The sequence below is a fragment of the Cibotium barometz genome, chromosome 24 (assembly GCF_041138505.1).
Source record: "Cibotium barometz isolate CiBa-2024 chromosome 24, ASM4113850v1, whole genome shotgun sequence".
Classification (NCBI taxonomy): Eukaryota; Viridiplantae; Streptophyta; class Polypodiopsida; order Cyatheales; family Cibotiaceae; genus Cibotium; species Cibotium barometz.
In genome coordinates, this window is record NC_141069.1 from 44,273,193 (window position 1) to 44,298,230 (window position 25,038).

General features: G+C 45.1%; 1 protein-coding gene across 8 annotated transcripts in view; it reads right to left on the reverse strand.

Annotated features, from left to right (window-relative positions):
• LOC147625348 (polyadenylate-binding protein-interacting protein 8-like) overlaps window positions 1-25,038 on the reverse strand; it is a 99,678-nt gene that overhangs the window by 63,367 nt on the left and 11,273 nt on the right. For 7 of the 8 annotated variants that reach the window (XR_015268960.1, XR_015268959.1, XR_015268958.1 and 4 more), the window contains one exon: window positions 9,378-9,694. Coding sequence is in view for 4 of the 8 variants with exons in the window: in XM_086818672.1 (XP_086674798.1) it covers window positions 9,637-9,694 (58 nt within the window). In the remaining 4 variants the exon portion in view is untranslated. Of the gene's footprint in view, window positions 1-9,377; window positions 9,695-25,038 lie in introns of those variants that run through there. The other variant, XR_015268956.1, reaches the window with a different exon arrangement.

Consider the following 25,038-nt stretch of genomic DNA (forward strand, 5'->3'; position numbering starts at 1 on the left):
TGAAGCGTAAGTGTAGAAGCTACACGGCAGACATAAGAACCTATTCTCTCAAAAAGGAGAGTAGCCACAAGAACCTGTTGCTCATAAGGTGGTAGTAAAAAAAAAACACACAAACACAAGGGAGTCACACATATGGCCTACCTAAAAATGGTAGAATATCACAAGCAACTCCCAAGAATCTTCAATAACCATTATATTTTGTTAATTTTATAGCTTACTATTCTTTTTGGCTATGTTAACATAGTAGCTGCTCCATGAGTACATATCCATACTCATGCACTGAAGGACATTTGCACCAAATCCTCACCATCGACAACTTCTAGGTACATCTCTGGATGGGGGGCCATGGTGGGCGAAAGCCTGGTCAATGGTACAACCTATCGCCTGGAATTTTCCTTCGAATTACAAACCTCTCCAAACAACGCCACCATCTTCACAAATCAATGATCTTCAATCCTTAGTGAAGATTTCTATATTAGCCTCGCAAGTTGACGTAATTCTTTCAATCCTCACCAACAAGTGGCTACTTCAACAAAAAGAAGCAGCTTAATAAGAGTCTAGTTGACTCAATTCTTGTACTTAATGTATATCTTCTTCATAAGTGCACTTAAATATACATAAAAATATAAAAAACACATGGGAAGAAGTATGCAGGAATAGGTCATACTCAACAACATTTGGCAAGAATCCTGCCACACAAAAGCACTCATTGAAGGCCACTTTCTTCAAATCATGAATGTCGCTTCAATGAATCAAATGAGGAACTCAGAATCACAATCTCGTGTGATGATTATGTATGCGTTCCTCCAGATCCTTCCCTCTCTTCTTTCCCATTATTATTAACATCTCTTAGCATCCCCCCACTAACACAAATCACATGTAACCTTGGTTATGAGAAGTGAGCAAAAAAACACCTTAAAAAATAAAAAATAAAATATGCTCACACATTTAAAAATGCAATCATTCGTAAAAAACTCCTCCCCACCTTGTTAAGAATTTAGGATAAACCGCTAACCTTTTCATTCACTAACTAGCTTTTCTTATTCCTTCCGGAGGAACTAAGACCATTGAAGGTCACTCAACATCAAAGCCATCAACAAAGATTGTACATTCTTCCCACACAAAGATCTTCAACATGATCTCACGATCGCCATCATGAAGGGGGGGATGTTAACCCATTCCTAGGGTTAACAAGAGCTACCACCAGTATCTTACAATGAAGGGGGGATGTTAACCCATTCCTAGGGTTAACAAGAGCTACCACCAATATCTTACATCAATGAGTCAAGGTAGATACACCAAAGGGTCATACATTCAAGATATGAAGCAATGGTGTCCAAAGCTACAACTTGGACGGGCATCCGTAATGGTGTGATGGAGTATTTATGGCAATTCCTACTTCAAGAACATGTGGTAGCATGTAGGATGAAGTCCCAAGTGATGTATTTCATGGATATATTATGAGAGTAGTCATTGTAATAGCATTAGGCCTCTTGTGAGCATAAAGTGCCCGACAGACGATAGTTTAAGTGAGTGTGAACACTTATAGCCATGTATATAACTGAATTTCACTCATAATACAAGATACTCTCCCATTATGCAATTGAGTCTTTCTCTTACTAATCCTCTTACTAATATTTCTCCCTAATGCATGCTAGTGAGTGTGTGTGAGTAAAGAGAGGTGAGAGGAGGGACGAGTACCCATAGTGCAACACGACGGTGTGACAACGCTCAGGCGAGGTGCGGTGGAATTGCTTCTCAAGGAGTTGTAGAGCTTGGAGACCTCAAGGGTTATGAGCTTGGCCATTGGAAAGATCCTCACGACAGTTTGCGGCGGTTAACCAAGTAATCTCTTATTGGATGTGTTTCAAGGGGGGTTAGGGTGAGCCATAACAATGTGTTCAACCAAGCCTCATAAGGAGTGATGGTCTTCAAAGATTTATTGGTTCACATGTTCAATACATAGGTAGCACAAGTGTTACGCCTGAGAGTTCAATAGCGGCGCAAGAACCAGTGGGCAGCAGGGGAAGCAGAACCCACGACGCACGATGTGAGCACCACCTTGGTAGCACACGTGTGAAGGTGGCAGACTATAACCGCTTACTATAACTGCTGTGGAGCCGTTGCCAAGATCAAGAAGACACTATTTAAAAAGGGTGACCAACTACTGCAGAGCAGACGATGCTGAGAGTGGAGGAGTGCTGAGAGTAGTCTGTGCCAACTTACTATTAGTGTGATAAAGTATAGCCTTGTAAAACCTTCATCGTTAGTTGACGCTTATTTCATGAAGCTTGTAACATGTAGTTTCTGGCAAGTGATCATCTGTGCTAGATACCAGTTCTGTGTCACTTTGTAATCCGTCTAAAATGAAATCAAGAACACTCTTGCCATTGCTTCTCTCATTTGTGTCCCATGTTATTCTGGGATGTATGTGTGTGTTATGTTTCTACTTAATGGTACATTATGTGTAAAAGAGAGAGTGTTAGTGTGATGCAGAATATGAGTTAACACTGTGCATAAGCCATTCAGTTGAACGGAGTCTGTAATGTTCTTTAGGACCACATAAGGGTTGGTGTTTTGAACCTAGAATTTCTGGCGGGAGTCTACGCGTCTTCCGTGGCATTGCATGACTAGTCTGATACACCAAACTATTGTCATGCCATTTCACTGTTAGAGAAAACAATGAGAAACACCTAGCGATCCTGCTGGGGAACAAAACCTCTCGTGGAGGACAAACACCTCTGCTAGGAACAAGCTAGGAACAAGCTCTACTAGGTAGCATTCTACAACATCAGTAAGCAAGGAAGACAGTAGAAAAACATCTGCCAACCTGCACGAGTAAGAGAGTCAGAAGCAGTGCACAATCCAGGTCAGAAAGATTTAGAAAGGGTGGAGCAACCAAACCAAGAAGAACAGCCACAAGGAAACCCCCGAAAACGGTTCAAGGGAGCCATGGCATCATTAGCCAAAAATTTCCCTATGTTCTCAGGTGATAAAGGGGAAGATGCAGATCTACATGTGAGGAGGTTTAAGCAATACTAGAAGGTGGTTCCTCTCTATTTGAATGGTGAGTTTAAATTCTTAAGCCACTTTCATTTTCAACCATTGTAACAAAAAGTTGAAAATGAGAAAATACCTCTAATTTTTCTTTCATAGGGAAATACCAATCGTATTTGTTGTAATCATCAATGAATGTAATAAAGAATAAGTTTTCTCTCAAAGAAGTAGTTCTCATTGACCCACATAAATCATTGTGTATGAGCTGCAATTTGTGATCAGCTCTATCTATTCCATTCTTTGGAATGGTAGGTTGGCAAGAAATTTTGCCAAGGATACATCCTTCACAAATACATCTTGGTGGTAAATCAAGTTGAGGAAGATTCTCTAACATCCCATGTTTCTACAAAAGCATCAAACCACTAATAGAAGTGTGGCCAAACCTAGCATGCCACAAGTGGGCATCTTTCATTCCATTGGAAGTGTCTGCCAGGACAAGCAACATCACACTTGTCATACATGTCCAACTTGTACAAAACACCAATGGTCAACGAGAATAATATGTTTGTCATGTTCTCTATTACGGACAATATATTTCTCATTTGTAAATTCAACTTTAAGACCCCCTTGCTAGAGTGGACAACAGAAAGAAGATTCTCATGAATTCCTAGAACAAAAATTACATCTTGAAGACAGGATCCTTACCACCCACCACTAACAATAGTGAGAACTATCTCACCAATACCTTTGATGGGGTAAAAGGCATTGTTGGCACATATAACAATGTAACCACCTTGCGCACTCTCCACATGTTTATTGACTAAACTTCTTTGAGAAGTTATATGCTTAAAAGCACCACTGTCAAGAAACCAAATGTTAGAGACAATTACACTAAGACATACATCATGTTCATAATTATAACTAGAAATAGCCATTAATGAGAAGTCTTAATAGACAACGACATACATCATGTTCAGAATTATTGCTACAAATAGCCATTAATGAAGAGAAGTCTTGATAGACAACGACATTAGTAAAGTCCTCTTTCTTTGAACTCTAATTTTCAGAGATAGAGCTACTAGAACTCTTCTTGGGTTCCTTTTTCTTCTTTTCCTTGTTTTGAAGTTTGAAGCAATTTTTAATTGCATGGTCGAGCTTCTTGCAATAGCAAGTCACCTTCTTTGGTTGTTTAGAATCACTCTTAGCCTCAGAAGTTTTTTTTGAATTGGTCTTCCACTAAAATTTATTCCCCTTATCCTTGTTAAAACTATGTAAGAGCTCTTGATAATTGCTAGGACTCTCAAAGAGCTCTTGATCATTGCTAGAGTCTGATTATTGCTAGAACCCTCAAGGACATTCTTTCTAGAGTGTTCCTCTTACAACAGTAAGCTAATAAGCTCTTAATAGGGAAGAGGCTGCATTTCCTCTCAAAGAAAGCCATAGGGAATTATTGAAACCCAGATAAGATTCAAGCAATGAGTTAAGTGTGATGTCAATAATCATATCCTTTTTAGGAATGATTTCATCAATATTGAGAAGTTTCTCTCTCAAGTCTTGTAATTTCATTAAATGTTCGTTCATGGATCCCTTTTGTCACATATTTTCATTATCAAGTTGCCTTTTGAGATCGGCAATCCTTGCGTAATTTTTTGCCTAATACATAATTTCTAGAGTGCTCCAAGCAAGCATGGATATTTTACAAGAGCAAATATGCGGAATAATAGACCTTTTTTATTGAGAAGGAAATCAATGCTAAAGCTTGAGCATCATGTAAATCCCATCTTCTTTGGTTAGTAGTAGTTTGAGAAACTTGATACTAAATCTGTTGGCCCTAGGAGTAGCAAGCAAAATTACACCAAGGTAGGACTCATCACCACTGACATGACCCCATAAGCCCTTTGCAATAAGAACATTTCAAACCATAAAAATCCATAAGGATTAACTTGACCCATCTAATTTATCCTCTTTGGAAAGAATACCAAACAAATCATTTGCAACATTGCTGGTCATATCTGACTACTAATGATAAATTTGAGAAGGTAAGATGAAAAAACTAATGCTTGGACTGAAGTCACCTGGTACTAGATGAACAATTTGCAAACTATTAAAAATTACTAGTAGAATTGAACAATCCTTGAAGGTGGAATCGGACAATCCGAGAGAGTGGAATCGGACGATACCCTTGAAAGTAGAGAACCCTGCGATTCAAGATAGTAGAATGAATCGATCTAAAAAGTTGAATCCGTCAATCCTAAAAATATAGAATCGGATGATCCAAGAAAGTATAATCGGATGATCACAAAAAGTTGAATCGCTGAGGTAGGATCACAAAAAGTTGAATCGCTGAGGTAGGATCACTGGAGTTGAAAGATTTGACTTTTAGAATTGCGATCCAGTAATTTGGATTTGTCAAAAAGTGGAATTAGTGAAAAGTGGAATCGATCAAAAAGTAAAATCAGTCAAAAAGTAAAATCGATCAAAAAGTGGAATCAACCGATTTGACTAGTTGGATAGGCCGATTGTAAACTTAAAAACGATCACAAAATTAGGTGATCGCACCCAAAAATTATCCGAGATATAAAACATTTACAAAAATGGGTGATTCTATCTACTACCACACGGATCGCCAACTAGTGTATTCACTTCCAATGTCATGGTACTAAGACTATATGAATAATTATTTTGCATAGAACAAGGGAACATATGTTTTTATGCTCAGGCAAGTTATAATTTAGAAAGGGTTAGCTTAATACTTGTGAATAGAGCTCTCAAAAGGACCAAGAGAAAAGATAGCTTAATACTCATAAATAGAGCTCTCAAGGGCCAAGAGACATTATAAGAGGAGCTAGAGGAAGCACCATTAGATGAGGTAAGAGAGGAACAACAAAAATAAGAGTGAAAAATGCGAATAATGTAGGATTCAATGGAAAGAAAGGTAAGAGACAAGAAAACCAATATAGCTTTTATGGGTGTGCCGTCATAAAAAAATATGCTGGTTATTTACATTTGAGCTTCCCAAAGAATCATTTGAAATTTCGAAGTTGTATTTTGTGAGGATACCAATCCTAGATGTGATAAATGATTTGATGTGATGCATGTAGTACTTGACATGCTTTTAATGTTGTATATAAATCATGTTTGGAATTTGTAACCACTTGTTAATAAAGGAACTATATTGCTAGATTAGAAGAGATTTTGTCAAATATAGGCTTGTATGGAAGACATATGAAGTTCACGAAGACTACCAAAACATCAAGGCAAACGCAAGATTGAACTAGCCAAGTTTTGCATCACCTTTAAGGAACATGAAGCAAAGTAAAGACTAAAGAGAGAAAAGGTATGGGTTAACACTAACTCTTTTTCTCCTATACTTAAGAAGGAACAACTCGCATAAGGACAAGTTATATCCCTTACAAAGAAAATGACAAGTTCGCCACTACCGTGGTCAATGCCTATAGAGACATATGTTACACATGGTAATGCATATTACATAAACATAGCCTATGTAACAGATATTTTTTTTCTTCGATCTTACAATGTTTGTTCTCCAACATATTCTATATGTACACATGCTCCGTATTCTACAAAGGAACATGATTTGTTTGCCTTGTAGAGGACACAAGGAATTGAACAATTCCACTACATAGCGAGAGCATTGCAGTACAAGAACACAAGGCCTGGAGGAAAAAGGGACAACCGATGTTCTCCAGGAAATGTTCAATTGGTTCTACATGTATTTGGGTTAAAGAGCATGATTAAAAACAAGAAAACAAAAGCACTTTAGTAAAAGTAGTTATAAGAGTTTGACACGAAGACCATTAAGTGCATAGTAATAGCAACAAAGCTGGGTTTCTTCTCAATGTCAATGTAAGAGTTGATGGTAGCAAACATTGGACTTAACTTAAGCACGTAATCTAGTTTCTTTTTGACAGGCGCCATGCCTGTTTTTTAGCATTTTGTCCTTAAAATACTTGTAAAATTTTGAATCACCTATCAAAAATTACACTAACATACAAGAAATCTTGCTATATTTCACCAAACCCCTCAATTTTGAAGGGCAAGGGTGCTCATAAAAAATCAAGCCTGTACGAAACTACACTTCATTTCATGGAAATGACAAAGCAAACAACTCATTCTGTTATCTTCTTAGCCACTCAATTCCCTCTCCTAGAGATCGCCAAGTATAGTTGCTAAAGAAGAGTCTATGAATATACCTCCAACCTTTAGCCTACACCACCACATCCCATGACTTCAACACAATGCTTCTTAGCCACGCAACCACTGATACATAGAATTCCATGAATCAAGTATTCCCCAACCAAGAGAACTTCATCAACCCTACAAGGTCTAGCCCCATAAACCCCACCCGCCACACAAGGACTAACAAAGGTTCCCCATCAAAGGTCCCATATATGAGGCAAGCCAACTTCCAATAATTCATCTTTTAAATGGTGCTATCTACAACATCAAGGTCCAAGGTTCCACATTACAATGTATTTATTTCCTTCACAAAATACAAAGAAGAGAGAGAGAGAGAGAGAGAGAGAGAGAGAGAGAGAGAGAGAGAGAGAGATGACTATGGCAATTTAATTCTATGGTAGGTGAGGTGTTGGCTACTTCACGACTTCTAGAGTGGCCTGAGAAAGTTGTTGAGCAGCCAAAATTCAATAGAATGGCTTGATTGGGACTAGTGAGAATTATGGATGCTTTGTTGCCACATAGAGGCTGCTTATTGTCTTTTCGAAAAATCCGTCAATATTTTCAGGCTCCATGTGGAAGTGTATAGTTATGGGAGAAGGTGAGGGCAGGACTTACATCGTTTGGTGATATTCCTCAATTGGATGATTAGCAACCTTGGTTAGATTGGGCGTTTCAAAAGCCTCAGGCATTGTCCAACGTACAATAAATCAAGTGTACCATATGATGGTGGAAGATAAGCACTGGATCACTGAGAAGGCTAATAGGGTATGGACCATCAGGAAAAGTAGGGTCTGGTGGAAGGAAATAATCTTACAGGGTTGGTGGTCTAAGATTCCATATCAAGGGAAGGCGTTCCTATGGCGCATGCTAGTTGAAGGCCTACCATTGGAGGACCAGTTGCAAAAGCGATGGATTGCTTCTGGTAATTTTGTACTACATGCTTGGAAATATGCCCACATCTTTTCATTTCATGTTAAGTGGCAAAGAAGATGTGGGATCTCCTTTCTTGTGTATATGGATTCCATTCACAGATAAGCCCATAAAGATTAAAGACTGGATTTTTGGCAAGATTTCAAATGGGCCGGATAACCCAAAACATTCAGTTTTCTTTCATTTTTTCAGGTTGGTGGACAAGTTTGTGGCATATATGGTTAACTAGGAATCCCTTCATATTTGATGCAAAAGTTGGTATTACATCTCACATAGATCGTATAAAAGGACTATTATTGTGGCAAGTCTCTTCTTACAATCAGCTCATTTGGTGGAGAATGACACGTCTATATATTGGATGATGGTACTCTGAGCTACACCTGTGGTTCGGAGTAATTAGTGAGGGAAAGCTAGTACATCACATGGCGACCATGTGGCCATTTGTAAAGCAATTTTGATAATATATCTTCTATTATGAAAAGAGAGAGAGAGAGAGAGAGAGAGAGAGAGAGAGAGAGAGAGGACAAAAGTCCTAACTCACCCTAAGCCTTAATCCTAGCTAATCTCGAGCCTTTCATGTTTACTATATTAACTAATAAATATGTCTTACGGTCAGCTCATTTGGTGGAGAATAGCACGGCTATATAGTGGATGAGGGTACTCCGAGCTACACCTGTGGTTCGGAGTAGTGAGGGAAAGCTAGTACATCACATGGCGACCATGTGGCCATTTGTAAAGTAATTTTGATAATATATCTTCTATTACGAAAAGAGAGAGAGAGAGAGAGAGAGAGAGAGAGAGAGAGAGAGAGAGGACAAAAGTCCAAAGTCACCTTGAGCCTTAATCCTATCTAATTGTACTCTTAAATCCACTTCTATGCTAGCTTTCGTGATGTTCTAAAAAAGAGGGACTTTGTGTTTTTAAAGGAACGATTCCTAAATTCGCACTACATGGTTGAACATGGCACTAATTGAATTAGACAAAAAAAAAACTAAAACAAAAAACAAAAAACTCCTTAATTGTGAATATACCATTTGGGTAGCATAGTGAGAAAGCTACTCAGGCACGGGTCTGCCAACTATAATGCAACAAAATTTATTAAATCCATGTAGAGATTGAGAGGAAGAAAAAGGCAAGACATTAATGTGTACACGGAGTAAAATGAACACAAAATCAGAAAAAACAAGAATCTATGGAAACAAAGCAACATAAATGTTTTAAGAATCTATGGAAGCAAAGCAACCTAAATACAAAACACATGGCAATGTGGCATCAAATGTTGAAATCGTTAAGTTGTAAATCAAAGGTGATAGAGAAAGGTTATCACACATGGATTTTTCAAGTCTTCTCACATGTAAATATAAAAGGCCTATTGAGGGGTTAACTTTTTACCAGCTTTTCTGTTCTGCCTATTGAGGTTCACAAATTTTGGAAACCTAGCGACTGCTTACAATACCCAACTGCAAAACTTTTATAAAAAAAAGAAAGATTTGAGGCAGTCTACTGAAATTACTGTGAAAGGGAGCTAGGCGAGGGAGGTCTTACTGGAGTCTTTGACGGGCTTACCCTAGCCAAAACAGAAGGCAACAGTTAATGCTCTCTCTCTCTCTCTCTCTCTCTCACACACACACACACACACACACACTCTCTCACATACACACACACACACATTGGATAGCGCTGAGCTAGAGAGAGAGATGACAAGCAGGAAATGCAAATCAAGGAACGCACGGAAAGGAATACAGACATAAGGAGTTTTCATCCTGATCTTCAGACGCCTGGTTGCTGCCAGACACCCTCCGACAAGGACACACGTAACACATCAAAGACCCTAAGCTCGGCAGAAGAGAGACCACCTTCCATGCAACACCATATCCAGACACTCCTTGGGGACATCAGACCATTTTCAACATTCTGGTGATGCATGCTCCCCCATGTCTGTCATCGAATCAGGTATTGAGATGGCTCTGTAACCCTGTCAAACTTTTACATACCGTCTCTTCTTGGCACACTTGATAGTTTCCAGCTGTTTTCTATTTACATTATGCTTTGCTTAGGTTATAGGGGATGTCCTATGCATCTCCTACTACAATACGCGGACATGTTTTATCATCACGAGTCTCAAGGGCCGTTTCCACAGGACATTCACCCCCCCCCTCTCTCTCTCTCTCTTTCTCTCTCTCATTACACCCAGGTCCATTTTGATCACGCCTGTTTACTTTGACCAAAACTGCCGCCAACTCCAGGATGTGGGTCCTATTGTCCCCTACCCACCCTCACATCACAACTCACCACCATTCTCCACACATTTGCCACCACTTCTTTCATTTGCACGCGGCGGTCTACTTCCGCTAAGCCACCTTGCGGTTCCATGCCCTAGAACTGTTGGTATGACGACGAATGCCGAGCCACACACTCTTGTTTTAAGCATGAGGTACGGATTGTGCAAATCACAAAGTGCCAAGCACAACGGCTTTCTCACCCAATGCAAGAAATGGGAGTTCTAAGCTTGGAAAGAGGATGAGATATACTGACTCTTTTTAGGGCCGAACTACAAAGAAGCCTGGAGGAAACTCCGAGAACATCGCCCCCCCCACACCTATGCATGCTCCCTCTACCCCCACCACCAGATCCCCACCCCACCACCTCCACCTTCTTCACAAAGGACATGATTCTCAAGGCTATTCGTAGACTACGTAATGGGCTGGCCCAGGATCACGAGGGACTCACTGTCAAGTACATCTCACGTGCCAATGATACCGTAGCGCCCTTACTAGCTTACATGTTCAATAGAGCCCTTGGAAGGATTTCCACCCTCTTGGTCTGCCAACACCATCACCCCATCCTCAAAGCCGGAGATCCACTTGATCCTAATAATTACAAGATGATCATGATTGGCCACACATTGGCCAAACTCTATGGATCAGTGTTAGAGGCGGAGCTCAGTTTAGCAAAGAGACACGGATGCAAAGCCTCAAGACAGGCAGGCTTTTGGAGGAGCTACTCTACCCTTAACCACATCTTCATCCTCCGTGCCATCATCGAGGAAGGTAGAGCACCACATTAGAGGATTTACTGCTGCTTTGTGGATTCCTACGAAGCTTTTGATATTGTACTCGGAGCCCGCCTCCTACAACGTTTATAGGAGATAGGAGTCCCATTTGACATGGTTCAGAGAATCATCGCCCTTTGAGTCTGTTACTGGATGAGTGAGAGCCCCAGGAGGTACATCCCAAGAGATTTCCAGCACTATTTGGTTAAAAAGGGCTGCCCTCTATTGGGGTGATTCTATTCTATTCCGGCTTATAGCCGTGATTTTTGAATGCTTTTTTCATACTTAATAGAAGTCTCTTCTTTGAAAAAAAGAAAAAAAAAACAGGGCTGTCCGCTATCACCTGCATTGATGAGATATCGAGCTTCATTGACAGATTAGGCGGGCCGCGGGGCTGGTCACACATTGGCAGGCATATTGATCCCCCTACTACTTTATGCAGATGACATGATCCTCCTTTCAAATTCAGCTAAGGGGCTTCAGAGTCATTAGGATGCCATACACAGGCCCAGTCGGAAACTTTTTCTGTTCAAGCCTCTGGCCTGATGCAATGAGGCACCCTTGGTGTGTACTCAACCCGAGAAATGAAGGATTTCCTTTGTGAAGGATTTCCACCCTCTTGGTCTACCAACACCATCACCCCCATCCTCAAAGCCGGAGATCCACTTGATTCTAATAATTACAGGACAATCATGATTGGCCACACATTGGCCAAACTCTTGTCAGAATACGTAGCGGAGATGATGACCAGATCTGTGAACACGAGCAAAACGCAATGCAGAAAATAACAACACGAGAGAGAGAGAGAGAGAGGTAGAGGCGTGTAACTCTGCTCTATATACACAAAAGAATCTCGGAAATGATACAATGGTGACAAGGGGGCTAGGGGCCATTTTATATGGCCCCCCAACAGCAATTGGCCTGCTGTAGGGCAGCCGACAGGGCCTGAAGGACTCCACGACCAGCAGCAGCACCAGTCGACTAGCTGAGCATTGTCGGCCAGCAGCTGTGAGGTCCACGACCAGTCATACATAGTCGGCCACCTCCAGCAAGTAGAGTAATGCAAGCAGTTGCAGTCGGCTACATACAAGGACATCCTGCCACCTCAGGGCTGCCTCCCAAGCCACAGAAAAATAGGAAAAAATGGGGGAAAAATACGAAGAGTGGGAAAAAATGAGAAAACACCTCATAAGGGAGGGCACACCCGCAACACAGGCCCTGGTGTATATGTATAGATAGGAGATGACTTCTAACACCCCCTCTCAGCTCGTGGCTGTGAAACCAACCACAGGGAGCTGGGGTGCCGCCTGAGCAAATCCTGAGATAGCGACTTCGTGAACAAAGTGCCTCTGGATGACCATGCGTTCCTCCAGTGAAAGCCCAATCCTGCAATGCAACCTCTGCATCCTCACCACCTCACAAGCAGCATCACAAGCAGCCCGGTACACTCTGCCTCTGTCATTGACAAGGAAAAAGATGACTGCCTCTTAATGCTCCGTAAAACTGCTCCTGGGCCTGAAGTAGATCTCCTCGTGTCCGGATCTCCTCCCCAAACTGAGTCACTCCAACTGTGGAGTCAGACTCCATCAATCAATCCCCCTCCTGTGTACAAGAGTTCATGATCCTTCGCATGCCGCAGAAACCACAGGAAACACAATCCTGCCTCCCAAAAGAGTCATCTGCAACCAGGAAGCTCCCGTCCAATCTGGTGTCCATCAACCAGATCAATGAACCATACTGCTTCTGAGTCAAAGAGGCATCATACTGCTCACAAGGATCAACACCTGTTACGGTGCAAAACCAAGTCCTGGAAACCTGCTGAAGACCACGTAAGGCCTTCTGAAATCTGTCAACCACCCCCTCTGAATCCAGAACCACAAAGCCTTGAGAAACCACCTCCTTCTGCAAGTAATCAACTGCCACGTGCCTAGCTTTCCGAAAGGTCCCCGTGTCACGATTGTGACTTAGTTCATTATACACAGTCTCCTTATGATTACAGATATTGAAGAGACATGATTACAGAGGACCCCTACACTCAGAAGGTCACGACTATTTGCTCTAGAGACATGCCTCTTCATCAAGAGCCACAGTCCTTCGACGACTGGTCACACCCCTTCGCTCTAGGGTTGCAACTCTTCACCCAATGGTTGCAGCTATTCATCCAAAGGATGTGTCTCTTCGCCTAGAGTCATGACTATTGGTCATGGGATGTGTCTTTTCATTCGTGTCTCTTGGACTCCTATATAAGGAGCATGTTGTATCACAATTTCAATCAACAACAAGTCAATTCAATCTTGTCTCAAGTGTTCTCCTGAAGGTTCTTGTTCTAAGTTAATTACTTAAAGTAGTAATTAGTACACAATATGCAGGATTAACAACATAATCCTCACAGTGGTATCAGAGCAAATTTTTTCCTACCCGTGGGTTGTGAAGCCCTCACCCTCTCCGCGGCACTCCCTCATCCACCTCTCCCCTCGGTGTTGTATGGAAGAAGCAGAGCGATGGCGGACTTGGCGTGAATCTTTGCTTGTAGTAATGTAAACAAGTACACAAGGTCTCACACCCATATACACGTGTTGTGTGTATAGCAGAGAGGGACCCCCTGCAGTATTTCCGGAATGCCCTCCCTCCCTGCTGCCGGTGACGTTCGCAACATGGCAAAAACTGCCCCCTTCGCTGCTGACTATGGAGCCCCCCTCTCTTCGCCTTGGTTGCTGCCAACGGGCGCCCTAGTATGCTGAGCGTGGCTGAGCGTCACCTCCACTCCTACTTGGTGTGCTACTATATGCAGTGACTGCAGCGACCCATTCGGTGATTCAGCGAAGCGTCAACTCCACTCGGCGACCCAGCGTTCGAAGCGTCACCTCCACCCGGCGGCGACGGCCTTCGAAGCGTCAACCTTCAAAAAAAAAAAAAAAAAACACCAATACACAACATTAATAAGTGTACTGCCACGTGGAATTCAAAAAAAAAAAACCCAAACAAACGTGCGTACTCGGCTGGGCGTGCGCTGGCCGCCGTTTGGGATTCGCTGGTGTGAACAGCCAACGTGGGCGACTCGAAAACCACCACCCGGCTGTCAGGATGGCGCCTAGTTCTTACTCGCCTCCTTCTCTCCAGCGAATAGGCGCCCTTCTTCCTGGCTGTTCGTGGGTTTTCCTGGCTTTGCCCACACCACATATCTTGTGTGCTCTCGCCCCCTACGTGCATGCTTCATGGACCACTTCCCGGAGGAACCCGACATGCACATCTCTTACCTAAGTTACATCGACGAGATCCCCGAGGCTGTTCTTCCCGAACACAGCCCTCCTCGTGCCCTCACTCCGGATTCAGTGCCACTACCCGCCGATGTTGGGTGGATTCCAAGTCTTTCAGCCTCTCCTATCCCAGCATCCCCGGCCTCTCAGGTGTACCGCATTCATGTCAGCAGCCCGCATGTGACCGAACCCGACACTTGGGCGATTTGGACCATTTTCCTCACCTGCGAGCCACTGCATCTTACTCATTTCGAGTATTTTTTATCACGGTACCCGCAGCTGGCACACTTTCTACCCGAGTGCAGTGTGGATGGCTTACGCAATGTCTCCTCCACGCGCCCTCCTGTGACATTTTACTGCGAGATCTTCGTCCCCGACTATACTCCATTATCTCCAGTACCCAGTTCTTTGGAGGAAGCCAATGCAGTAACTTCGGAGGACGATCCCGACGAAGTGGAAGATCCCGACTTCGCATACGAGGACCCTATTACTGCCTCTCCAGCAGCTGTTCCTTCCATTCTCCATTTCGGGTGGACCTTTCCTGCTTCACCACAGTACTCTCTCTGAGTGCTTCAGATGTCGACGTCACACGACAACGTGCCACCCGCCGATCCTCAGCTGGAAGCCTTGCTGATGACTACTCTCCAACAACAGATGGAGGATTTGCAAAAGGCATTTTTCGACGGAATGGCATCAATGAGATCCCAGATGGACGACATGCAGCAGCGGCACCAACATCAGCGCGAGGGATCCAGGAAGTCCCAGCGAGCGCATCGTTCGCATTCTCCACAGTCATCATCATCGCCCTCGGTGGGACAGCAGGACGATCCCTTACCTCCTCCCGATCCGACTGCCGAGCGTGGTTCTTCAGAGACAACTAGACACAAAGTATCTTCGTGCGAGCAACGCAAGCCTCAGCATGGATATTCTTGGAAATGTTACGGTTCTAAACAACCAACTTCTTATTGGAATCATCAGCAACAGAAGCAGCAACATGAAGCTTCCAAAGGATCACATCTTGGAAAGAAATCAGCCATATCAAGATGGGCTTACTTAGTGGCACGTGTGTCCGACCCTAGTCGAGTACTCGGTCGTGAACGCCGCGACGTTGGACAAGTTTCCCCTCGCGAGCAATGCCCTACATTCAAGTCCTTGCAAGCTCTTGGTGGCAGTGTTGAAGACTTACTCATTCTCACATTGTGCAAGAGGATCCTTGAGAGGTCTAAGAGGCGCAAACAACCTCAACCTCCCCCTTCTACATTGGAAGCCTTAATACCTGCTGAGAAAGCTGAAGATTCAGAAGATTCTGGTACATGTGTGACAAATACAATGTCCACAACCCCTTTTCTTGCCGTGACCCAGGCAGAATCAATAGCCTCGTCACCGCCCGTGCCAAACGAAGTCTTTGCCTCTGACCAGATACCTGACGCCGTGGTGAATGATGATTCTTCTTCAAAAATGAAGACTCCAGTCCTTACCTTCAGTGGTGCAAATGAATCTTTGGACATAACTTGTCCCGAGAACAACTTTCTGAGCAAAGAAAAGCATATGGAAGATATTTCTTCTCAACCTACGACAACACTTGAAGACTTTTGTGTTCCAGAAAAATCAGTGGAATCCCTTTCAGACATCCAACAGGTGGTGGTCGCCTCTCAGCCGGAAAGCGTGGTGACACAATCAGATAATTTACCAATAGTTTCACTTGAAGCAGATAAAGATTCAATCTTTTCTTGGACAAAGCTCGAAGTTACCAATGATGTTAACAAAAGAGTTCCAGATATGATTCTCATACTTTCGGTAAAGATGAGACAAGTTGCAGATACAGTTAATATTCAGTTTGGTATATACAAGATTGTTATGGTCAACAATAATGCCATGACATGGGATCTAGCAGCTAGAGCTTTGGATGCAGAAGCAATTCAATCATTTCCCTTCTTCCAGAGTCTCAACAACTACCCCTGGATTTTATTTTAAATGGGAGGGAATGTCACGATTGTGACTTAGTTCATTATACACAGTCTCCTTATGATTACAGATATTGAAGAGACATGATTACAGAGGACCCCTACACTCAGAAGGTCACGACTATTCGCTCTAGAGACATGCCTCTTCATCAAGAGCCACAGTCCTTCGACGACTGGTCACACCCCTTCGCTCTAGGGTTGCAACTCTTCACCCAATGGTTGCAGCTATTCATCCAAAGGATGTGTCTCTTCGCCTAGAGTCATGACTATTGGTCATGGGATGTGTCTTTTCATTCGTGTCTCTTGGACTCCTATATAAGGAGCATGTTGTATCACAATTTCAATCAACAACAAGTCAATTCAATCTTGTCTCAAGTGTTCTCCTGAAGGTTCTTGTTCTAAGTTAATTACTTAAAGTAGTAATTAGTACACAATATGCAGGATTAACAACATAATCCTCACACCCCGTGGAAAGAACATCCTCATCTACAGGAGTTTCTTTGTCCCGAATACTACGAGACATCAGAGTATAAGTTACCTGTTCAGTTTCCTCTGACAGACGAACACAAGAACCACCAACATCAGTACTGGAAAGTTCCTGCCACCTGCTGCCATCAACTGGCAAGCTATCCACCATCTGGTCCCGGAAAGCCTGCACTTGCAGCGTATCCACACTTAAGTGGCCATTACTAGACTGCCACTCATCACAAACCTGAGGACCTGGGAGAGAGAGTGCTGAAAGCTTGTAAACTCCATTCTCCACTCCGCCTTCCCAAACTACCTGGCCTGTTGCTTTGTCCCGGAGAGCAACAAAATGCTCATCAAACTCCACCCGTACGCCAGTCTTGCAAACCTGATGCACTGACAACAGATGAAAACCAGGTGATGGAACATACAACACCTGGGAGGAATGCTTCCCCCCTCTGCCATTGGAAACTATCTCCATCCTGCCCTCACTGTGAACTGGGATAGTGGATGTATCCCCAGTAAGAATGTGACTAGAATACCTGCAGAGATCCTGTAAATCAGAACGGGAAGGAGTCATGTGCCTGGAAGCACCACTGTCTAGAATCCACTCTCGAGTATCCATTGCGGAGAATCCTCCAACCTCCTCCCTGCCTGAAGAAAATGAAACATCAGTGTCCATCACCTCCAGGTGCACAAAGCCGGAGTCTTCATGATTGCTGCTGGGGAATCTTCACCCTTCTCGGTCTTCTGCTTGGGACACTACCTCCAATAGTGGCCTTTCTCGCCACAATCATTACAGGTCCTCTCTACCTTTAGTTTCTCGCGGTTAGCGACGGACTTCTTCTCAGAAGACTTCTCTAATGAAGCCTTCCCTTTGCCCGTGTTATGGCCTGTCGACCGTTGGCCAGTTAAGGCCTCTGAACCTCTACCGTGAGAGGAGGGTTCGTGAATCGTTCTTCCTGGTCCAAGGCCATGGGCACAAGCTCCTCCCACGTGACGGTGCTGAGCTTGCCACTGGTAATCAAAGACGAGTAAAATGCTGAGTACTGAGAGGGAAAATGCGACAGCAACGTTATGGCCATGTCCTCTGATGATATCTCCTTCCTAGCCTGAAGAACTTCCTGCTGAAGAGCCTGCAGCTTGTTAATATGCTCCCGCATCGTCGACAACTTTGCAGGGCTCATAACCTGCATCTGTACTTCCAAGGAAATCCTCTTCATGGGCCATACCCTGTTGTAAAGAGAGGCCAAATGCTGCCATATACCTCTGGCCAACGTCATATGCTTTACATGATTGATTACCTGCGGTGTGCAGTTGAGAAAGATAAACGAATGGACCCTGGCGTTGACACGATCCCACATCTGTGCTTGTGCCTCCCGGTCCCTTCGAATCGACGGTAACTCCCCTTCCTCTACTTCCGGTCGTGGAACCCCAACAACGACGAAATCAGCGAGGTCGTAAGACTCCATAACAGATTCCATCATAACCTTCCATATGCCGTAGTTGTTCCCGTCCAACTGACGGTCCACCAGGAACGTGGGGAGTGTCGGGATCTTCACATGCCTCTCGGCCATCTCTAACAGATCTGCCATTGCGGGGATGTACTCTGAAAAAGGGTGGGTGGGTGGGTGGGAACAAAGAAGAACTAACACCTGCAAGTGGCTGTCCAGCAAATCAGCCCGTCGTCCTCTTGCTTCTCCTCTTCCCAAACAGTCCCGTACAGTCCACCAATCAGCAACACAACAGTCCCCCTCTTGCTCACACAAATCCCAAGAACTATCTAGAGCCTAGGCTCTAATACCATGTCAGAATACGCAACGAAGATGATGACCAGATCTGGGAACACGAGCAAAACGCAATGCAGAAAATAACAACACAAGAGAGAGAGGTAGAGGCGTGTAACTCTGCTCTATATACACAAAAGAATCCCGGAAATGATACAATGGTGACAATCGGGCTGGGGGCCATTTTATATGGCCCCCCAGTCGGCCTGCTGTGGGGCAGCCGAGAGGGCCTGAAGGACTCCACGACCAGCAGCAGCACCAGCCGGCCAGTTGAGCATTGTCGGCCAGCAGCTGTGAGGTCCACGACCAGTCATACACAGTCGGCCACCTCCAGCAAGTAGAGTAATGCAAGCAGCTGCAGTCAGCTATAGACAAGGACATCTTGCCACCTCAGGGCTGCCTCGCAAGCCACATAAAAATAGGGAAAAATACGGAGAGTGGGGAAAAATGAGAAAACACCTCATAAGGGCGGGCACACCCGCAACACAGGCCCTGGTGTATATGTTTAGACAGGAGATGACTTCTAACAACTCTATGGATCAGTGCTAGAGGTGGAGCTCAGTTCATTTGCAGAGAGCCAAGGATGCAGTCTGCAGAGCCTTAGGATAGGCTGGCTTTCGAAGGAGCTACTCTACCCTTGACCACATTTCACCCTCCATGCCATCATCGAGGAGGGTAGAGCACATCAGAGGATTTATTGCTGCTTTGTGGATTTTCGCAAAGCTTTTGATATTGTACCCCGAGCCTGCGTCCTACACCGTCTACAGGAAATAGGAGTCCCATTTGACATGGTTTGGAGCATCATCGGCCTCTATGAGTCCGTCACCGGACAAGTGAGACCCCTAGGAGGTACATCACAGGAGATTTCCAGCACTATTGGGGTGAAACAGGGCTGCCCTCTATCACCCACTCTTTTCGGCCTCTACATTGACAAGATCTCCAGCTTCATTGACGGATTAGGCGGGGCTGGTCCCACACTGGCAGGCATATTGATCCCCATACTACTTTATGCAGATGACATCATCCGCCTCTCGGACTCAGCTGAAGGGCTTCAGAGACAGTTGGATGCCTTACATGACTTTTGCACTTAGCGGGACCTCTCTGTTAACATTGGTAAAACCAAGGTAATGGTCTTCAATACCTCTCGCCCTTTCACATCCAGATTGAGCTTCACATATATAGAGGGGATCCTGTGGAGATTGTCTCATCCTATGTCTACCTTGGTGTCACTTTCAGTGGCCCACGCTTCACCATGGTTCCCGCAGCACATGCCAAAGTGACATGGGGATATGCAGCCTTGAGCTTACTTGAGCGGCAATGCTTCCAGGTACATTTCCAAGAGCCCAGGACGAAGGGCTGGCTTTTCGACACCCTCGTCACACCAGCCTTGATGTATGGAGCAACCTTCTGGGGCCAGATTTATCCGGCGAGGATTGGCAGTGAGTTGAGAGGCCCTAGGTCATGATGTTCTCCCGCATGATCCGCAGCAAACCATCAGTCCCACACCAGATTATCCAAGCAGAGTTTGCTGCAGCCCCGATGGTAGTGGATGCACTCTTCCAGACAGTCACATACCTCCATCGCATCAGTCACATGGATCCCCACAGATACCCAAGGCTTGCCCTGGAGTCCTCAAGATAGCTAGCACTTGAGGGCCACTCTAGAGTATCGTATGCACTAGTTTCCACTTGGTTCTCAGTATATGGGCTCCGCATGGACCGCCTACCCCCCCTTCAGTACAATTTGGACTCCCCTTTTCTCTGACTGTCTCATGAGGATACCAACCGGGTTATCTGGTTAGATCTTCTCAGCCTCTACACCTATTGCACAGGGATCACACCTCTGGAGCTCCCCACGAAGATGCACTTCCACAGAGATCACTTCCTCAGACTCACTGAGGATGGATTCATGGAGTAGCCGGGCTATTTGAGTGTTCACATGTCCCATGCCATGTGGATTGCGATTGGCCAGATACGGGTTTCATCCCACTGCCTCAAAGTGGAGGCAGGTAGAGCTGAGCGCATCTTCAGAGCCGGGAAGCTCATACGGAGAGACCCAAAGAGGAGAGGATCTGCTGATTATGCCACACAGAGGTTGAGATAGAGAAGCGTTACATATGCCACTGCCTAGTATACAATGAGATCCGCGAGAGGTTTTACTGTCGATTTCGTGAGGGATTTGGTCCACTCTCAAGGATCATTGACTTGGAGGACCAGCGTTGCCTAGGCCTCTTCCTGCTTGGGCTCTGCAGACACAGGGACACCTTCTTCAGAGAGCTTCGGCCCAGCCACCTTGCCCCCTCCCTCACTAGCCAACCATCACCAGTGTCTTCTCGACCCAGGAGGTGGAGGATACCAATATAGTGGATCTTGTGGATCCTCCACGAGCTGCTCCGGACCTACCTCGCGCAAGAGGAGTCACCTCAGACCGAGCCTCCGCACTCCAGCGTGCACGACGCCCCCAACCCCCCCCCCATTAGCCACGATCACCTCATCAACTCCAGATCCATGACATGCTCTACCGCCATCGAGCTACCTTTCCACATGACATAGCTGAGGGAGACCTCTCGGCCATACTCATTAGCCCCATGCTTGATATTTTGGAGAGTGGTATATCATCTACTCGGAGCTGATGTTGCTCTTATGTTTTTATGTTCTTAGTATTCCATGATGAGTTTCCATGGACAGTTTTGTATCACCCCAGTGAGATAGCTATGTTTATGTTTTCTTTCTGTTTTATTTTCTATTCCATGATGAGATATGCCATGGACATTATTGTATCACTTTGGTCTCATAGGCCCATTGGGTCTTTAGTAGACGCTTAATATACCTTCAGTTCTTTCTTTTCTTTTCCAGACAGTGTATCAGATGTCACATGGTTGTAACTTTGGTCTCATAGGTCACTTTGGCCTTTTGAAGACGTTAATATAACATTTCATTTCATTTCTCCCTCTCTCCCCCCCTCTCTCTCTCTCTCTCTCTCTCTCTCTCTCTCTCTCCATTGGCTGTGGGAAGTACTGCAAAAAGTCATGGCCAAGACCGGAGTTAAAGAGGAGCTCGTGAAGGTGGAGGACAAGGTCAGCACAATTATCAAAGAAAACAAGAAGATGGTCGACTCTTCCGTTACCGCAATCATAAACCGCCTCTCCAAACTTGAGAAGGGATTTGACAAAATCCAAGAGCTCGAAGAGAGAACATCCAGGCAAGAGGCTGAGATTTCAGCCCTAAAGGAGGAACTAGTGGAGGCCAAATTGCATGCTAAAAGTCAAGCGGCTGAAATCTCATCCCTCAAAAAGGAGTTGAAAGCCACTTCACAAGGCAAGCTTGAGGATGGAAAATTTCAGCCCTCCTTGATTGAAGAGCTGAATACCATCAAGGAACAAATGAGGATCATTTGAGAGGAGGAGGAGCAACATAAAGAGAAGACATCTTCATGGGTGGAGGTGATCACAGAGACACAAAAGAAGATGGACGAGGCAGAGAAATGGATCGAGGTCGCCAAGAAAGGGAAAGGTAAAGAATCGCCACCCATCCCCACTCCCACCATCCTTACATGTACGAGTGTCTGGTCTAAAAGACCGTGATGATGCAGAAGGGGGAACCAAGGAGCTATTCTCTATGATGGGCATTGAAGCCACGCACACAAAGGCATGGAGAGTGGGAAAGAAGAGAGAAGGTAGAGGCGAATCTTCTAAGGAGAGAGCACTTATCATTTGTTTCCCCTCCATGGAAGCGAAGAAGGACTTCTTGAAGAGACGTCCTACACTCAAGAAGATGGGAATATTTCTTGGAGATGACCTCACACTCTCCCAGCTTGCCCACATGAAAGAAGTTATGCCCGAGATAAGGGCAGCCTGAGAGAAAGGGAAAGTGGCCTTCTATAGAGATGGTAGAGTGGTGATTATGGAGAGGCGCTCTTCATGACGGCGTGAGACCTATGGGACTACACTCAAAGTTGCTACTTGGAATTGTAATGGATCTCTACGCCTTGATGTAGGGGCTTTTGAGGATAGTTTCACTTGGAGGGACATCATCTTCTACTCTGAGACGCATCAGGCTCTTGGACAGTCCATGCCACATGTTAGTGGATACCGATGGGAGACAGCTTGTAGACAGGAGACTCGTTCAGAACATAGAGGACGGGGCTCAGGAGGAGTGGCTGTATTATTTAGAGAGGAGCTGCAGTCACTGATACATATAGTCTGTAGAGATGAGCAGGCTAGGTACATGTGGGTTCGCAGCTGAGGCTGAGGAATCAGCACTCTTCCCTGTCCGCTTAGGGCACTTCCTCCGGTAGTGGCCTTTCTCGCCACAATCATTACAAGATCTTTCGGCCTTCAGCTTCTCTCGTTCTGGATCAGGCTTCTTCTCAGAAGACTTCTCCGGTGAAGCCTTCCCTTTGCCCTTGTTGGAATTCCGGCCTTTTGACCATTGGCCTTCAGCTTCTCTCGTTCTGGATCAGGCTTCTTCTCAGAAGACTTCTCCGGTGAAGCCTTCCCTTTGCCCTTGTTGGAATTCTGGCCTTTTGACCATTGGCCAGTTAAGGCCTCCGAACCTCCGCCGTGAGGAGGGTTCGTGAAACGTTCCTCCTGGTCCAAGACCATTGGCACAAGCTCCTCCCAAGTAATGGTGTTGAGCCTGCCACTCGTGATCAACGAGGAATAGAAAGCAAAATACTGACCAGGCAAGTGGGAAAGCAAAGTGATGGCCATATCTTCAGATGATATCTCTTTCCCAGCTTGTAGGACTTCCTGCTGAAGGGCCTGCAGCTTGTTAATGTGTTCCCGCATCGTCGAAGACTTTGCAGGGTTCATAACCCGCATCTGCACTTCCAAGGAGATCCGTTTCATGGGTGACACCCTGTTATACAAAGAAGCCAAGTGCTCCCATATGCCTCTCGCCAGTGTCATGCGCTTCACATGATTGATCACTTGTGGTGTGCAATTGAGGAAAATAAACGACCGGACCCTCGCGTTGACACGGTCCCACATATGTGCCTGTGCCTCTCGGTCCTTCCTCGTCGCGAGAGTAACTCCCCTTCCTCAGCTTCCGGCCGTGGCACCCCAATGATGATAAAATCAGCAAGGTCATATGACTCCAGCACCGACTCCATCATGACCTTCCAGATGCCATAATTGGACCCGTCCAACTGACGATCCACTGGGGTGGGAACGTGGGGAGAGTCGAAATCTTCACGTGCTTCTCAGCCATCTCTAGTAAATCTGCCATCGCGGAGAGTAACCTGAAAGGGTGGGTGGGTGGGGAAAAAAAATCTGTAAACCTGCAAGTGGCTGTCCAGCACCTTAGCCCGCCTTCCTCTTGCACCTTCTCTTCCCGTTCAGCCCAAAACAGTCCACCAATCAGTAGCCTAACGCTCCCCCTCTTGCTCAGAAAAACGCCCAAGATCTGTCTAGAGCCTAGGGCTCTGATACCATGTCAGAATATGCAACAGAAATGATAACCAAACTTGGGTAGACAAGAGCAAGTAGACTGCAGAAAATAAACAACACAAGAAACACAGAGAGATAGGTGTGTAAACTCTTCTCTATACACAAGATCCCGAGAAAACTGAATGAATGAGTGGTGGGGGCAAGGGGCCTATATATACATCCCTGGGAGAGCAGTCTGCCAGCATAAAAGGTGCCCACGACTGCTGAGAATGGTCCCACGACTGCATAAATGCAGTCGGCCAGCAGAGAGATGCCGACGACTGAGGAACTGCAGTCGGCCAGCAGTCCAATAGCCCACGACTGAGAAACATGCAGTCGGCCAGCACTGGAGTGCTCCTGGCACCCTCTGGCAACCCTCCCTACCACCACTAGGAAAAATGGAAAAAAATAGGGAAAAATACGGGGAGTGTGGAAAAATGATAAAACACCTTATACAGGGCGGGCACACCCACAACAGAGGCCCTGGTGTATGAATATAGACAGAAGATGACTTCTAACAGTTACCACTCACAGACAGTCACGGATTACCTTCCGGCGCCTAGTGCGACGGAAGAAGAGGGCTTATCTTGCTCAGTTAGAGAGGGATTTGTATTAGTTATTTATGAGTCAGGACTCAGGCGAGGCATGGAGACTATTCCATGAGCATTCACCATCACCAGCCATTAGCTCTACAGAGATTTGGGGTGAGTATGCAGCATCCCTGTACTCAGCACTAGGACAGCCACCCCTGCCAGACCCATCAGAGCCATGCCCAGAGACATGTGCTTTCTTTACTGTTGAGATGGTAAGGAAAGCTATTGACAGGATGAGGACTGGGAGAGCATATGATCATGATGGTTTGGTAGCAGAGCACTTTATTCATGCCAGAGATATGCTCGCAGAGCTTATTGCTATGATGTTTTACCGAGCCATGTGTGAGGGTTTTCCTGAGACTTGG